The 18,847-nt window shown below is 32.9% G+C and overlaps 1 protein-coding gene across 35 annotated transcripts in view; it reads right to left on the reverse strand.

The window, feature by feature from the left end:
* Positions 1 to 18,847, reverse strand: part of VPS13B (vacuolar protein sorting 13 homolog B) — an 804,527-nt gene that overhangs the window by 730,507 nt on the left and 55,173 nt on the right. For all 35 annotated transcript variants that reach the window (XR_009740672.1, XM_061438325.1, XM_061438316.1 and 32 more), the window contains 3 exons: positions 9,601 to 9,768; positions 6,255 to 6,436; positions 2,665 to 2,839 (listed from right to left, as the gene is read on the reverse strand). Coding sequence is in view for 34 of the 35 variants with exons in the window: in XM_061438325.1 (XP_061294309.1) it covers positions 2,665 to 2,839; positions 6,255 to 6,436; positions 9,601 to 9,768 (525 nt within the window). In the remaining variant the exon portion in view is untranslated. The remainder of the gene's footprint in view (positions 1 to 2,664; positions 2,840 to 6,254; positions 6,437 to 9,600; positions 9,769 to 18,847) is intronic.

Here is an 18,847-nt window from a genome sequence, read left to right on the forward strand (position 1 = left end):
CATTCAATGTACTTAGCAATAAAAAGGAAACAAACACTGATATATATAACAATACAGATGAACCCCCAAATACAATGCTTTCAGAGCAGTGAAAATACTATGAATGATACCATAATGATGGATACATTTGTGCAAACCCACAGAATATACATCAGCAAGAGTGAACTTTAAACTACTGACTCTGGGTGATAATGATGTAGGTTCATCAGTTGTGATAAGTAGAGGGATGCTGATAATGGGGGAGGTTATGCATGTATGAGAACGGGGATATATGGGAAATCTCTGTACCTACCCTTCAATTTTGTTGCAAATCTAAAATTGCTCAAAAAATTAAGTCTTAAAAAGTTTTTAAAAATGAAAAGTAAAAAAACAATATTATGCTTGAGGAAAGAATCCTTTCACAGGAGAATTTATACTGTATGTTTTCTATTTACATGAAATTCCAGAATCAGCAAAAACTAATGCATGGCTTCTTTCTTTTTTAGAGATTCAGAACAGGGTTTTCTTAAGTGGAAGGGGGAGTGGGCAGACAGTTGGAGGAAGGGAAGTGACTGAATAGTGGCATGAGATAATTTTTTGAGATATTAATGACACATATTTTGATGAGTGTCCCATATCACACAGGCATACACATTTCTCAAAACTTCTTAAATAGCATACTTAAATTAACATTTATGCATTTTACCTTATGAATTTAACCTTTAAAAAGAAAAAGAAAAAGAACTGTCAATAAACATAAACTTTAGATAGGGATATACTGTTGAAATCTAGTGGTGAAGTACATTGGTGTCCATAACTTAACCGTGAAATGCAGCAAAAACTGGTTGAATTGATGGAGAGAAAGTGATGTTAGATGAACAGATACATGATAAGCAAGTGTGATAAATATTCACTGTAGAATCCAGATGATGAGTAGATCCTACACATCTACTCAACCACATAGTGGCTGTTGATTATATAATACTTTCAACTTTCCATATATTAATATTTGAAATTTACCATAATAGCATGGTGGAAAAAATGAACTGACCAGCTTCTGTATGCTAGGTTTTGTTCAACTAGTTTTTGTTCTACCAGTTCTGTCATATAACCCTAGGAACAGAACTGCTGGATATTATAGTAACTCTATGTACAACTTTTAGACAAACCAGATTGTGTACCATTCCCACCATCTATGCTTAAAGGTTCCAATTTTCCCACATCCTTGACAACACTTATTATGAGTCGTTTTTAATTTTAACTACACTGGTTAGTAGCTATAAAGCACTCATTGTGGTTTTGACTTGTATTACCCTTCATGACTAATGATACTAAGCATATTTTCACATGCTTGTTGGCCACCTCGATATGCTTTCTGGAAACAGCTCTATAAAGACCTTTTGCCCACTTTTTAATGGGGTTATTTGTTCCCAAGTTTTAACTGCCCTTTAGCTAAAGGCTCTAACTATGAAAGTCAATCATCACCTTCTCCAAATTTTTCCTGAGACTCAGACCAACACAAGTCAAAGCCTACCACTCCTTTCACCATTTTTCTACTTCCAATCGTTAATACCTCTAATATTAATAAGTCAAATATCTGCCATCCACTTAACTGTTTAAGTGCTTAACTAACTGTTTACATGTCTGTCCACTCCAATGTACATTAAGATTTTAAGATTTTAAATCTGTCTCTGTACTTTCCCACATTTCTTTATCTCTGCATTCTCCTACATTCCCAGCAATAATGTCTTACATACAAATAGGCTTTAGTAAAAGTATAATGAACTGAATAAGTGAAATTAACCCACTAAGTATCTTTCAATGAAGTATATACTTCAATGAGTAATGCTCCAATTAATTAACTAGGTATCCTCTAAAACATACAGTTTATTAGGTGTAATTATAGTTTATTATAGACTATCCTGGTAGTTCAGTCAGTAAAGAATCTACCTGCATTGCAGGAGACCTGGGTTCGATCCTGGGTTAGGAAGAACCCTGGGAGGACATGGCAACCCACTCCAGTATTGTTGCCTGGAGAATCCCCATGGACAGAGGAGCATAAAGGGCTGCAGTCCATGGGGTCACAAAGAATTGGACACGACTGAGCAACTAAGCACAGCACACACAGTTAATTATAATTACATATGATAATTAAGTATAAATAACTTAGTTAAAATAACTCAGTGAGACTTGATAGAAAAAATATCAATATAGCTGGTCCTTCAACAACAAGGTGGTTAGGAGTACAAGATGAAAATCCAGGTATAACTTTATAGTCAACTCACTATCATATTTATAGTTCTGTATCTGAGGATTCAACCAACCATGGATCATGCAGTTTTACTGAAAAAAATTTGTGTGTAAGTGGATCTTACACAGTTCAAACCCATGTGTTCAAGGGTCAACTGTACTATAACTTACTAGGAAATCTTGAGGCTGGACTATCCTTTTGTATAATGTATATTCTGAACACTTATACCTACTAGAAATAGTCAAGTTATTTTTAGCATGTAGGAAAAAAAAGAATAATATGCAAAATGTAGAAAAGAAAAAAATCAGTGTTAAGCAAATCATCCCATCATATTAGAATACTATAAAACATAATCTAATGTTGTAGCTTTTCAAGTTTCACAATGGTGAAAACATTTGTAAGAACAATAGTTATAAAAACTTTGTTGTATTTACCTGTAACATTTCCCAACATATCTTTATTGTGACAAGTAGAATCTTCTGTTTCTCCATCTTTAAAACTTCCTATTTCTCCATAGTAAAGAGCAATTCCAAGTTGCATTATACGGATAAACATAGGCAACTGCTGATCAGTGATAGAAAGTTTCAAACTCTCTACTAAGGTATGAATCTGTATTTTGAAGAAAACAAAAGCATCAACAAAAGTATACTCAAAGAGAATACTATTTAAACATAAGTACAGAAATGTTAAGCCTTAAAATGGAGTACCATAGGAAAAACAGTAATGTCTCAATGTTTCTAATACTTAAGCCAAAATGACAGCTCTAAAATCTTAGAAATTTAAACAAATTTTCCTATGATGATCACTAACTTTAGATAGAAGCAATGTTAATCCCAACTATCTAAGTGGAAATAGAAATGATCATGACAAGATACAGTCACAATGGATTTCAAAATTACTTTTCCAAAAATTTTTTGTTAACAAAGTACCCATCCTATAATATTAAGAGTATAATAGTACTCCAACAAAAACCATAAAGATCTCTGTCACAAATAAGAATAAAAGTTTCATAATGTCATTTTATAAGTCGTTAATCCACCCTTTCCAGCTTATTAACCAAAAAGAATGCATACATATCCTAAAAACATATGTTAAGTGAGTAAACTACTAACACTATAACTATGGAAGTATGCACCTGGTAAAATAATTGTCAGATATAGAAAACAAAGGGAAAATATGACCAGGAAAATTTCTGAAACAAACTTTAAAAGAATTAAACATGGTATAAAATTTACAATATGAATTAATTATAAGTAAGACTAATTACTATCAATAGGACACAAAGTCAACAATCGAAGTTCTCCTTATAGAACAATACATCAATAAAATATAAAGACAAGCTCAATACAATAATTTCCTGTTGCTACATAAACATGGAATAAAACCAATTAAGCCATAAAGTAAGTCTTTTGGAAGGTTTATTTTAACTAACTGGTATTTGAGTGTCTATGAAACTTGAAAAAGTAATGGCAATCAGCATATCTTTAGGGACAAAGGCACAAAAAAACTGTACTTCAAGGGAAGCAAATTATACGGGAAAGTATAAAATACCATACTCAATTATGAGTACAGGTTTTAAAAACTGACAAAAATCATACACCAAATAAACTACAATGAGGTAAGAAAACTGAGGAAGGCTTACGCAGGTGTGCAATGCAGGCCTGCGAAGCTCTTCTTAAATCTGACATTTATCTGCCACATTCTTTTAAATACCATATGGCACCAATAGCACCAGTGATAGCTGTCTTAGCAAAATCAACCTCAATCCTGTATGCACATATGTATGCACTTAAAATCTTATACACATAAACATATATACCTTTAAAATATAAAAGATATTTTATACATTATACATATAAATATCTTTAAAATCAATAAAGCTAACCAACAATAGGAAAATTGACAAAGACCCTGAATGAATTTTTCAAAAAAAATAATGGCCACTGAACATATTTTCAAATATCTAAGTTTGCTAATAATCAAATTAATATTAAATTGCATTATTTTTGCTAAACAAGTTGGCTTTTATATAAGTATGATCATATTTAAGGATAGTAGAGTATAACACAGGCATTCCCATTAATGTTCATGAGCATATACACTGGTTAAACATTTCTGGAAGCAATTTTGTAGTTCAGATGACAGGCCTTAAAAGTTTAAACCCATTAATAAGATATTTGCAATTACAGAAATCATTCCTAAGGAATCAATCAGAGATGTGGTCAAAGATTTATGTGTAGACTTCCATTCCTCTGAAAAACTGTTAAGAAAAAGTAAATTTTCACTAACAAGGGGAAATGTTAAATAACACATCTGTATGCTCTGTATCTCGTAGATGATATAATCTCTAAAACATTTATTACTCACAAAAGATAGAAAATTACAAAAAGTCTACCCAAATACAAATAAATTCAAAAGTCACCTAATGAAACATATATGAGAACCTTTGACAAATAATTAGAGTGTCTCAAACATTTTTGGAAATTCCCTGTCTTTGAGATGATCAATGAGCTTAACCATGTCCATTTAAATACTTATTTCCTAGGACTAAGAGCACAAAAATGATGGTTCTAACTCAAAACACCAAATCTTATATCACAGTACTATTAATAAAAAACTGAAAATTTAATTTCAGTTAAGCATAAGTGGTACCACTCTCCTCTAATTTACCCACATCCTAAAATGTACAATTAAATCTGTATTAAAGATCAATAAAGAAATTTTTATATGGTAAGGCTTCCCCATATTCATTACTTGCTTTCAAAATATATCTTGAATTTACTCTTAACATTCCCCAACTTCACTAGTAGAGTCAAGGTCAAAGAAGGAATGTTTAAGTCCATTGTCCTGGGATAGGGACACAATTACTATTGAATCAACACTATTCCGTGCTTATATTTGTCTAAGAAGCTATACCTGTGATGGATTCATTTTGATATTTGGCAAAACTAATACAATTATGTAAAGTTTAAAAATAAAATAAAATTAAAAAAAGAAAATAAAACAGAAGGAAAGAGTAACAGAATTTAAAGAAAACAATGTGTCCTGTACAAAGTGTAAGGAAAAAAAGATACTCAAGAGTGAGCACTACCAAAGAAAAGTGGGTGGAATTCATGTATAAATTCAAAGCTACACAAAATGACATGTCTTATGTTTTAAAAGCACTATGTAAAAATAATAAATAATTTCTATAGCCACGCCAAAACAAGCACAGTGGTCAATACCAGTGTTCAGGCTTAGGATTGGCTTTTTCATTACAATACAAAAGCTTATAATTCAATAATAAAAATTTATTCCATGTGAAAACTTAGTTAACAAAATCACAAGTCACTGTGTAAATTCTTTTTCAAAGACAGATAAATAGGTAAGAGATAGAGAAAAAAAAATTTTTTTTGAGAAAATTTTTATGCAATAAAACAACACAAAATTTACCCTTAGAGAATAATGATACACACTAAAAATATTTGCCAATACCTGGAGAACAAATTTTCATGTGGATCAAAAGATATTACTGAAACATTCACATATTCTTAAGGTTTTAATCACATTTTGAAACCATAGACAGCTAAAATTCCCTAAACCAATAAACTAATAGATAAGCAAATTAAGTCTTATAAAGTTATCTAAGGAAAACAAGGGTCAGAAACTATTATCAGATGAAAAATTTGTAAGGATTGAAATAAAGACTAATATTCAGTCCACCATCGGTATAAATAAACTTTTTGATATGATCTCCTCTATCTAATTGAAGAGAAAAACACTAACAATCAGCAGGAAAAACTAAAATGGAATCTAAGTCACAGGGAAAAAAAGCTGTCCCCAAAATATCTTTATTAGAACACTAAAGGGAAAAAAGTTATAATACATAACAAATAACATAAAAGTTATAATATGAACAAAACATTTTTACATTATATATTTGAGGTTAATTTCCTCATTGCTTTTTAACAATGATTAGTATGTATAACAATCAATAAACAAAGTAGAAACATGCAACTTGACTATTAGAAAAAGAAACACCTACTTTTATAACAGATGGCATCTTAGAATTTAGGTTATCATAAGTAAAATGCAGACGAGTTCTGAAGGAACACTTGTACAATAAAGGATCCTGGTAGAATTCTATTTTACCACTGGCATTTCGTTTATCAAGACAAACTGTACAGTCAGAAAAATTGATAACCTTTCTCAACACCAGATCAGTTGCTAAAAGAAAAAAGAGAAAAACATTTTAAGTAAAAAGTAAACTTAGAAGAAAAAAAAAAAGGCAATTCTTTATTAGTATAACTAATAAAAATAATAGAAGAAATAAGATTAATAAAGCATTTAACTAGGACTGTCAGCACCTATGAATAGAACTTCACATTTAATGCATCACTGAAAGCTTCCAACAATATTATGAAATAGGCACAATAATCCCCATTTAATGTATGAAGAATCAAACAGAAGCCAAAGAAATGAAGCAGCTTGTCCCCAATTTGCTTGACTCCCAACTACAAATTTAAGACAAAGTTTATAAAAATTTATCTACATTTCACTATCTGCAATGGAATACTAAACAACAATAAAATTCTTGGAAAATCACATTATAAAAACATTTGAGTAATAGTCGCTTATTTAACATTTATTTCTGCACTGAAATACTGCTGTTCTCAAAGCTTGCATTCTTCAATATGGTAGCCACCATGAATACAGTATTATTTAAATTTACCAATGAATTAAAATTATATGGAAATAAAATTTCAGGTCCTTGGCTGCATTAGTCACATTGCATGTACTCAAAAGCCACATACAGTTAGTGGCTAGGGCACTGGACAGTAAAAAGTAAAACATTTCCATCATCATAGAAAATTCTAGGGGCCAACATGTTTTTAAATAATGACTAATGAGGAAATTACCAAATTACCAGTAACATTATAAAGTCTGTTTTCAAGGGAATAAAAATGGAAACAATTGCTGGTAGACTATCAAACTAGAGAACAAAACCTTTAGAAAATTTATTCCTAACTAACAATAATTCCTTGGTAAATATCACGCTCAAATCTACCTAGTCAGTGATTTTAAGTTAGCAACTATCCATACACTATGGCCATGGCAATCTTCAAAACAATAAACTATATTTTAGTCCATTCTATTTCTGAGTACATCCTGGCAACCTCTAATTAATTCAGCATTTAATTTTGTTTTCTTCTTTTGGATTTAAGTTTTTAACATGTATAAAGAATATGTACATGTATGAAAATAGTAAGGTTTTATTAAGGAAATAAATTTTAAATTTTTTAGCTGAAAAAAATACAAACTTACCACATTATTTCATGTTATACAGTATATAAATGATTTAGTTACTATTATGTACATATACACAAATTAAAGAAATTATCAAAATAGGAAAGAAATTATCATAAGAAGAAATGAAAGAAACCCTCTAGTTGCTTTCTTCCCTCTCTTTATAATAATTATAATTCACTGAGTATTTGCTATTAGACACTACACTAAATCTTTTGCAGTCATTCTTTCTTATAATATTTATATGGCTCTGTTTAAAAGCTGTGGAATGAAGGCACAATAAGGGTAAATAATTTGTCTTGTCAGACAGTTTATAAAGAGCAGAGCTATAATTCAAACTCTGAAAACCTTACTCCAGAGCACATGTTCTTCTCCATTACGCTGTAAAAATCACTTTATGCTAAAGTAATCATATTTCAAGGATATTCTAGAAAACATTTCTGTGAAAGTGAAAAGGATTAAGTTTTGAAAAATACTTTCCTAAACACTAATAAGAACTATCTTAAAAACATACAAAATGAATTCTACTTCTGGTATTTTTAGATAATGTGCTACAATCCAATCTATAAAATGAGGGTAATAATTATGCTGACCTAACAAGCACTGTAGAAAAAGACTCTGCATTAGTTTCAAAATGTGAATATTTGCATATCCTCCTAACAAACCCACTCCTAAGTACTATGTATGTCCTAAAGAAATGCTTACATGCATGGATAATGTTTTCAAGATTCATTCATGTTTTACCATACATGAAGACTTCATTCTTTCTTAACTACTCTGTTTTAATCCTTTAACTTCTGAAGTAGATACTGCTTCCCCTTTTAGAGGCATTGACAATATCTCAGAAACAAGCTTGTGTTTTTGCATATGCTCTTATTTATGCCTTACAACAGAGCTGTAATATCAGGATTATTTTTCATTTTTAAAATGTGAAGGCCAAACCCTAAAGAACACACTGCATTTCAGTTCTTCTAGTTCCTATTTTACGCCTTAACAAGGCAAGTTAGGAAACCCTGAGACTCAATTTCACTTTGCTTTCTTGTTACTAGGACTTAAATAAATGAATATACTACTAACAAATGAGAAAGGGTATCACTTTATGGAACTGTAATGAGAATCTGAGAAAATGAATTAAAATAATAATAACAGCAGCTCACTTTCTGAGCACTTACTATGTAACAAATACTTTTATGCTATGGTATGTATTTGAGGAAAATAAGAAACCACAAAGTAACTCACACAAGATCACACATCTCTATGAAGTTGGGAGAGTCAAGATTCAAACTCAGGTAGTCTAACTTTAGTGCCAGCGCCTTTAGCAATTATGTACAATAGCAAATCACAGACACAAGGCGTTCACAATAGTCTCCTTACTGTATTTTCCAAAAATACCCACTCCCTACACTATCAGAACATGTATCAAAGTGTTGTGACTTATTTAACTATTATGTCTTCTAGCAAAACAGCAGCACTTTTTTCACAGCTGTATTTTCAAGGCTTCTCAACATGCCTACCTTCCATGTTGAAAATATATAAAATAATAAAAAGTATTTGGTAGTTATTAAAAATATATTATTATTAAATAGTTATTTTAATATAAGCAGAAGGAAAATGCAGCACATAATAAAGGAGGCTTTGTGATGTTCCAAACACCCCAAATATGCTCTGCAGTATACAAATCTAAAACATACATCAGATACACAGTTTTGCCATTACTGAACTATGTAAAAGCAACACATTCCTTTTCCTCTTTTAAAACCATTCAAAATTTTAATTATTATTCAATTTTTATTCCTTCAACCCACCGTACTGTAAAATATGACATTAACATTTGAAACAAGCATGAGATAAGAATAAAAATTAAGAGTATTAGAAAACAAGTCAGATTTCTTAATCTGAAGGTCTAATAATCTCCTATAATTGTATGCTAAATTTAATATATGTACATTTTTTTCAGGATGAAGATATAAAGCTTTCAGTAGACTTAGCAAAGAGGCTGGTGGACCAAAAAAGGTTTAGAATCCAAGATAAATGTTTCAACAGAAGAAAAAGAAAAACGTCAACTAATCTTGACATTTACTCACCAGAAATATCCATGAATGCACGATCCCACAATTCACCTACTGTATAGCATTCTGCGGATGTGATGTTGACTGAAAGGACAATATCATCTTCAACATATTTTAGTATCAGATTATTTATAACAATATTTACATTATTTACAACTCGTCTGATCAGACTCTGTACATAGCCTATAAAATAAGGGGAAAAATATTCCAATTAAATGTTAAATCAATAATTATCCTTAAAATATTACTGAACTTAATGTACATGAACAATGAGAGTATCATTTTGCATCTTTTGCAAAGATGAAACCAACATTCAGATAGGGAAACAGGCTTGCCAAAGAGTTAGTAAGTACCAGATCCTTCTCAACAAACACCCCTGCAAAGAAGTTCTGTATCATGAAGTTTCATGTACTAGAGAAATCATAGAAGCCACACCTTTTTAACAACATAATACTAGGTCTCATTCAAAGGCCATGTAATCTACAAGTACGTTGATTTCTGCCCGTTTTATAAACATTTTCTCAAATGAAACAATGTTACTGTACACTGATTATACAATATATAAAAAGAAAAGCTTCTTTAAAGTTATTTTTTCAGCTACCATCTTCTCTTCCTACTTTTAAATAGCTATTAAAATACTCAAAAATTAAGGCTTGAGAAAGGAAGATAAAATGAATTTGACTACTTCGACTTAATATTGTATAATAGTGAAATGGGAAAGGGAGAATATGACTGAGGAAGAAAATACAAAAAGTACTAAAAGAAAGAAAGGGAAAGAACACAAAGATGAAGACAAAAGAGAAAAGTAGGGAAAGAAAGAGAATAGATAAAAGCGTAACAGGAATTCATAATATAAGAAGTTTTTCACATAATAAGCATATACAGATATATTACTGAGGAATTTAATAGAAAATATAAATAAAACTAAGCATGCTGCTGCTAAGTCGCTTCAGTCATGTCCGACTCTGTGCGACCCCACAGACTGCAGCCCTCTAGGCTCCTCTGTCCCTGGGATTCTCCAGGCAAGAACATTGGAGTGGGTTGCCATTTCCTTTTCCAATGCATGAAACTGAAAAGTGAAAGTGAAGTCGCTCAGTCATGCCCAACTCTTAGCGACCCCATGGACTGGAGCCTACCAGACTCCTCCGTCCATGGGATTTTCCAGGCAAGAGTACTGGAGTGGGGTGCCATTGCCTTCATAAATAGCATTTAAAAAGACAGAAGAAAAAGATTAAAAACTATTAAAATGTATTTTCCACTATAAAATCTATATAAAAACTAATTTAAAATTTAGCTATTTACTTAAATAACTATCTGCTTATATTCTTTAAACCACAAGTTTACTGGACAAAACAGAATCAACTTCTGTTAGCAGCTGACATTAACACCTACACTGAAGCCTGCTCCAAGTTAAAGTTATTCAACCATAACATGCTTGCAAAAACCAATTCCTTCACTCACTCCCAATGGATACAAATAGAAAAGAAATGTACAATGACTAAATTCAAGTTTTTCTCATATTAGCAGCTTTTAAAGTGCCAATTATCATATGCCATAAAATTAACACACAAAATATCAGTAAGATTAAGGTTTCAGATATTATCATACCAGGGAAGATAGATGCTAAAATGATACATAAATTAAGCTTCAAAAGTAAATTTTAAGTATCAAAATGCTCACCCTTAAAAAGTTTATTTCCCTCACGCTATCACTATTAAATACAGATGTTAAAAATAAACAGCTTCTGAGAAGTCAAGAAGCATGACTAATACTGATTTTCCTATTTCTGAAAACCTGTCATGAATAAAGAATTCATAAAAACCACTTAAGAGTTCATGAGTTTTTATTGTGGGGGGAGAAAGAAAAAGGAGGGAGGGGCAGTGACTCTCAGAAAACATACAATGCAAAATAATGACAGAAACATAATACTAAATGTACTGTAACTGTTGGAAAAACTGATGGATTTTTCACCTACATTTCAATACCTTCTCTCAGTTTCCCATTATACAAGCTGAGATGAATAAGCCAATTCACCACAGTAAAATAACCAAATATTTAAAAAGAGGGCTTCCCTGATTGCTTAGATGGTTAAAAAACCCACCTGCAATGGTGGAGACCCAGGTTTGAGCTCTGGGTCAGGAAGATCCCCTGTAGAAGGGAATGGCTACTACCCACTCCAGTATTCTTGCCTGGAAAATTCCATGAACAGAGGAGCCTGGTGGGCTACCGTCCATGGGGTCGCAATAGAGTCAGACACAACTTAGTGACTAAAAACAAAAAAGCTTGTTTTACAAACCAGTTTTACAAACAGAAAGTATTTGCCCTAACATGGTCACTAGGAAACCAACTTGCTCAAAAACAGAAATTCCATGGTTGATGACTTGGTTACAGTACCTAAAAACTTCCTGATCAAGTTTTTGGTGTAAAATTTAGCTGGGGTTACTGAAGCATCATATAGGCAACTTATGCTCAAATAATTAAAGGAAAAGTAAGTTCTCTGTAATGTTCTTGCCTTTTTTGGAAGGCTGAAATTATTTCAAAATAAAACTTTTTTAGAAGGTTACGAATAAGAATTCCTACTGGTAATACAATAGAGAAGTTCAATAATAATTTTTAAAAATCTATCAGCTTTGGTAAGTAAAAGATAACTTAGGGCAGCTACTGTAGGAGCTAAGGAAAATAGCAATGAGTTGAAGATACTTATCAGTATTATTATTCAAGATAGTTACAGAAGTTATAAACAACTAAATTAGGGTACAAAAGAGAAATCAGTGTAAGTACTGACAAGAAGAACACAAAATTATCAGTACATGAAGATGACTGTTTTTTATATAGAAAATCCAAAAGATGTAACTGAAAAATACTGAGTATCGATCAGCTAACAAAATGTAAAAGTTAGCTTTTCTACATCACAAAACGACAGGAGAATAACATGGTAAAAAAATTGATAATTCCACTTAGTAATAAAAAATAAATAGCATTTTCCATCTATAAAAGATTCAAAGAAATACAATAGTAAAAAACAGCATTGGACCAAAAATGTGCTTGGAAGAAAAAACTGTGACATTTTTCACAGAGAATAATTTGGTCATACATGTCAAAACCTTATAATTATTCACAAATTTTGATGCTATAGACTAAACAGAGGTATGTGCAAAGATTTACATGCCAGTATGTTTATCAGAGAATTTTACAAAACTGAAAATGAAAAATAACCCAAAAAACTAACAAAAGGGTTCAGGATGGGGAACACATGTATACCTGTGGTGGATTCATTTTGATATTTGGCAAAACTAATACAATTATGTAAAGTTTAAAAATAAAAAAAAAGGGGGGGGACTGATTAAACAAACTGTGGAACACAATAAAATACATGCTAATGATTAAAATAACAATGTGAAAAAGGGAACTTCCCTGGTGATCCAGTGGCTAGCACTCTGTGCTCCCAATGCAGGAGACCAGGGTTCAGTCCCTGGTCTGGGGAACTAGATCCTGCATGTCACAACTAAGACCCGGTGCAGCTAAATTTTTTTGTTTAATGTGAAAAAATTAATGTCCTTGAAACATGTTCCTAACATTAAAAAATGCAAATTACAAAAGAAAATGTATAAGTGTATGTGTATATGCAGCACGCACACACAGAAAAAACGTCTTCAAAGGTTGTACATCAAAATGTTAACAGGTTCCAGTTCTAAGTAACATAAAAGTAAGCATATTCCATTCTTTCTCACTGAAATAGCCACAAAACCTAGAAAGAAAGTATGGAGCATTTATTTCAGGACACTGAAAAGCAAACAACTAGCGTGAGAGGGGAAATAGAAAAATGAAAATCAGAGCTTACAAAGAAAAAACAAATAATAAAACTGTAGCAATCAATTCAAACATATCAGTAGTTATTCTAATTTAACTGTATTGTGGCCAGAGAGAATGATCTTTATGATAATGAATCTCTGAAATTTTTCAAGACCTTTTTAACCAAGTCTTTTTCAGTGGCTATAGATACCAAATGTGTATATCAAAAAAATGTACACTGTCTTATCTGCTGGGAACAGAGTTTTACGTTTCTATAAAATAATCCTGTCAATTCTGGTATTTAAAGATCCAGTTTGGGGATTTTTTTGGGGGAGAAGGTCTGCTTGATCTACCACATTTCAAAGGTAGGTTGTTAAGTACATAAAAAGTCATCATATATTGTTTGGAGAACTGTACCTTTTAATATAACTCAGCATCTGGCCATCAATGTTTTTGCATTAAGTTTTATTTTGGCTGATTTTATTTTTGGATACTACTTGTCCACTAAGCCATTTCCCACCCTTTCACTTTCAATCTTTCTTACCTCTCCATTTTACCTTTGTGTGTCAGAGGACACACATACCTGGACATAATTGCTCCTTCCTTTTAATATCCCAAAAGCATTAATTGCGCTTCCTTACTTCTTTGCTCTGGTTTCACACTGTAGTTAGTAGTCTACAATATCTCCTATACAAAGCCATTAATTCTGAGGGCAAAGATAGCCTTCAACTAGTTGCTTCAGCATACAGCATACAGATTTAGGGAACTGAACAGCCTGCCTCCACTAAGCAATATTTTGAAATTCAATGTAGTCAGAATGAAGTAAAAGCTCTCCAGTTATCACTTTTTTCTGTTATGAACAAAACATAAATGTTAGATATGGTAAAGGTTATTGACAAAATCATAATGTCCTTTTCAGTATATTAAAGAGAAAGAACACCTGTATGGCAGAAATGGCTAGCTACCCATCAATATTTGTGCTTCCCCTTTCAGAATACAGAACTGTTACTGAGATATGACTATAAGACATATATAACATCAATAAAAATAATTTTCCTCAATGAAATTTGAGAAGAATATACATCACTTTCAACCTGGGGATAGCAAGAAGTGGACAGGTCTTCTCCAGAGCATCCTCTTGAAAAAGCTGAAAACAGTACAATTCAAAACCTAGGTAGCACACAGCAGAGCCTCTGGATAAAGGGAGTCTGGGCTTCTGATCGGAGAAGGCGATGGCACCCCACTCCAGTACTCTTGCCTGGAAAATCCCATGGACGGAGGAGCCTGGTAGGCTGCAGTCCATGGGGTCGCTAAGAGTCGGGCTTCTGATACACTGACTTTAACTGGTACATAAAGAAAACATAACATTTTTGTCATGATAATCCCCTGAAATTTATGTTAATATGTCCTCCAGTTAACATTAACTTAACTTACACAATTAGTCACTTAAGTTTTCCCTGAAAATGTTAATAAAAAAATGTTACAATAATATAAGCATAAAAATAGAAAATGTAAAATAAGCTATGCATTTCTTTTTCATTTACAACAAGGTATTCCTTAAATGTTCCAGAAAGGCACAGTGATGAGAGTTTAAACTGCTGAGCTTCTGCAAGTAGTTAAGAAATGATTGTGCTATCTTCTAGAATAATACATTTCCATTTTTGGTTCAAGTTCTTGAACAGTTAATACATTAAAAATATTCTTAAATTATTTGATATATTTTCCAGCTATTATTAAACTCCCTACAAGAGATTATTCTTCAGAAAACCAAGCCCTAACCAGCCTAAGGTGACAAGCATTAAGCAAGCAAACACAGACACACAACACAGCTTCCATTTCATATTCAGTATTTTCTGCAGAAGACAAAACCTTGATTAAATGACTGCTAATTTAACAAGGTACACCTCCCGTATACCACAGGTGTGTGCATGTCATGTCCGACTCTGCGACCCCATGGACTGCAACCCGCCAGTCTCCTCTGTCCATGGGATCTTCCAGGCAAGAATACTAGAGTGAGTTGCCATTTCCTTCTCTAAAGGATCTTCCTGATTCGGGAATCAAACCCACTTCTCCTGTATTAGCAGGCAGATTCTTTACCACTGAGCCACCTAGGAAGCCGTATACCACAAGTATTACAAATTATAATAAGGTATTTGTCATCTACATCAAAATACCTAAGTTGCCATTTTCTCATCCATAAAACAAAAGCTAGATCAGAGGCTTGCTGGTAAGTCAACTCAGTCATGTCCAACTCTGTGCGACCCCATAGACAGCAGCCCATCAGGCTTCCCCGTCCCTGGGATTCTCCAGGCAAGAACACTGGAGTGGGTTGCCATTTCCTTCTCCAATGCATGAAAGTGAAAAGTGAAAGTGAAGTCGCTCAGTCGTGTCCGACTCTGTGCGACCCCATGGACTGCCGCCTATCACGCTCCTCCGTCTGTGGGATTTTCCAGGCAAGAGTACTGGAGTGGGGTGCCATTGCCTTCTCCGAGATCAGAGGCTTAGCTGGGGCCTATTGAAAGACTTCAGTGAGTATGTGAATATCCTAAAGTGACATGCAAATTTTAAATGTACATGCTGCTGCTGCTAAGTCGCTTCAGTCGTGTCCGACTCTGTGCGACCCCATAGATGGCAGCCCAGCAGGCCCCAGCGTCCCTGGGATTCTCCAGGCAAGAATACTGGAGTGGGTTGCCATTTCCTCCTCCAATTAAATGTGCATACATGGGTCTATAACTATTTCAAAAGATTTTCAAAGGTCCACATTCCAAAAAAGATAGCTAGCTAAACCAGAAACGTCTGAAGTAGCTTCTCCTTCTACATTTCAAGGACACTATGACCCTGATTATCAGAGTCTGAAAACTCTGTGATTTTGTGCAGTTGAGTTTTTGTGCAATGCAATGAATACATAAATGGCTATTAAGAACCAGACATTGTATTAGATCAGGGGCTGACCAAATGAGGCCGTGCCATGTTTTTATTAAGTTTTATTGGAACACAGTCACAAACATTAGTTTATTTACAGTTTATGACTGATTTCACCAGTACATCAGAAAAGTGGAATAGCTATAACAGAAAATATATGGCATGCAAAGCTTAAAATATTTAATAACTGGGTCTTCATAGAAAATATTTGCTAACCTCCATGACAGATGATGAATATCAAAGACATCTAGGTCACTTCAGACCCAGTGGGTATGATTTTTAATTTCTCTATACCCTAAATACCTGCACATGTATACATACATATACATATATATTCTGAGTAAAAAGGTAAGGAGAAAAGAAGAGACAATTATATGACAAAAGAAAAAGGAACTATGCACTGGAACACAAATTATCTGAGTTTCTTCACCAAATAAGTAGAAAAAATATTTAATGAAAAAATATTTAATCAGAAAAAACACATCAGTTAATTAAGAAGCCCTGAATAAATTAAAGGACAATACCCTTAAAGCCATTTTAGAGAAAATGTAGAGGCAGTGCATCAAAGGCTGGCTTCTTACAATGACCATCAACAAAGCCAAAGGCTGTACACTTTAGAAATCACAGGACTACAGAATCAATTAGAAGTGATCCCATTTCTAAGCTAGATAAAGTGCAGAGACTACTGAGGAAAGCATGAATGAAGAAAGAAAGAAATGAAACATCCTTAAACTTTCCCTCTAAATAGGAACTGTCAATATATCTTCCTGAGTATCTTAGGCCCACAACTCAACCTGTTATTATTAGCAGTTATTGAAGTTTCTGGTCTATATATTAACTGAAAGTAAATGTGAATGGTTCAAATCAGGCAGATTCAAACTCTTTTGACCTCTCTCCCAGCAAGAAGTATTACATCATAACCCAGAATAAGCACACATATGTGTAAGTCTCTTGAAATATGATTAACCTTTACTACATGCCACACACACTGAGGTTTTCTAGTCTATGCTATATATTTTTTAAATGCTTTCCATGGCCCACTAAACTGCTTTCACAATACACTCACTGGTCAGGATGCATAATCTCAAAAAGACTGTTCCAGATAACAAGATCAGAAATTGCAAAAAAAAATGAGATATCAACTTGCTATTCCTTTCCTATTGGAGAGGTGCCCATCCTTCACGATACAAAACAATTATTGGCAACACCAAAACTTTTCTCAAAAAAGCAACTCTGAATCTACATAAATGTTTGAATTCCAAAATTATAACCACAGATGCTGGAAGAATAACTTTGCCCAAGAAATTTTGAGAACAGGAATTCATTTCTACCATGAAAGAACTTTAATATAATTTCTAGACAGGATATTATTACAGAAATGAGTCCACAAATAACCATATGAGTTAATCTTTAAATAAAATGATTTACCATTATCCAACCGGATTCTCAAATTATCCCTTTTCTTTCCTTTGGCAATATTAAGTTTAGCTGCTCTGCCTCCCAGTAACAGCCCAACAAGTTCAGTTACTTCCTAAAGCAACTCCTTTAACTGTGATTTATGTCAGCATGAAAAACGACTGAGTCCTCCTATTAGCTAAGGCAGAAAAGCACATTAACCCAAAAGCTATCCCAAGTAGTTCAGTAGAAAACAGCTCTGTTTTCTGACACTAAAAATAGGACATTTTATGCTACGTCTGTTTTTATGTTTTATACTTCTAAAAATAGATCAGTTCTCATCCTAAGTATCAGTGTAAATTCCAACACAGACTCTACAGAATCATTAAAAGTATGGGACCTGTTTCAAGTACATGTAAGTTAGCCCATAGAAGATTTTTATCAGTGAAATCAACAACTGACAAAAGCTTTAAATTTTTCTTAAACAAGTTCTTTCCTAAAAGAAAAAAAATGTCATGAGACTCAACAGTTAAACCTAAAACTGATTCTTTGCCAGAATACTGATGGAGAGAGTTCTATACAATGAGTTGGCTTCAGAAGTTTTACAGGGATATGTAGTCAGAAATTTGGAGGGACATAGGGGTTGCTCATTTAACAAATAAGAATAAGCTATAGCTTAATTTAATTTACAGTTTAATTAAATTCACCAGGGATTTCTCCCAAGGAGTTAATAATTAAGTAAAAAATTTATCAAGTGCTATAAACATCACACTACTCTAAGAAGAATTAGAAACATTCAGAAGTAAAATAACTTCTTTTAGCACTTTCTCCAGCCATAGCAATTAATCTATTTATTCTAAAGCCAGAGGGAATAGTGAGACCTGTTAGGTAAAGTTCCTAAGAACACAAAGCATCAGTAATAACATCACAATAACACTAGTTAAATACGCTCAATTCAAATGTAATTTAGAACCTAAATTTGAGACAGGAGGGCTATGAAATGATGCAACTAATGCCAACCTCTTACAAGTAAAGTAGATGGTGCCAGAAGACAGTCAAAAAATAACTAGTTTGAATCCAGCAGAAAGCTTACAAAGCTTTGGGGCAGAAAACAAGTGTATACCAATGTCAGCTATACCTCAAAAAAAAAAAA

The sequence above is a fragment of the Bos javanicus genome, chromosome 14, assembly GCF_032452875.1.
Source record: "Bos javanicus breed banteng chromosome 14, ARS-OSU_banteng_1.0, whole genome shotgun sequence".
Classification (NCBI taxonomy): domain Eukaryota; kingdom Metazoa; phylum Chordata; class Mammalia; order Artiodactyla; family Bovidae; genus Bos; species Bos javanicus.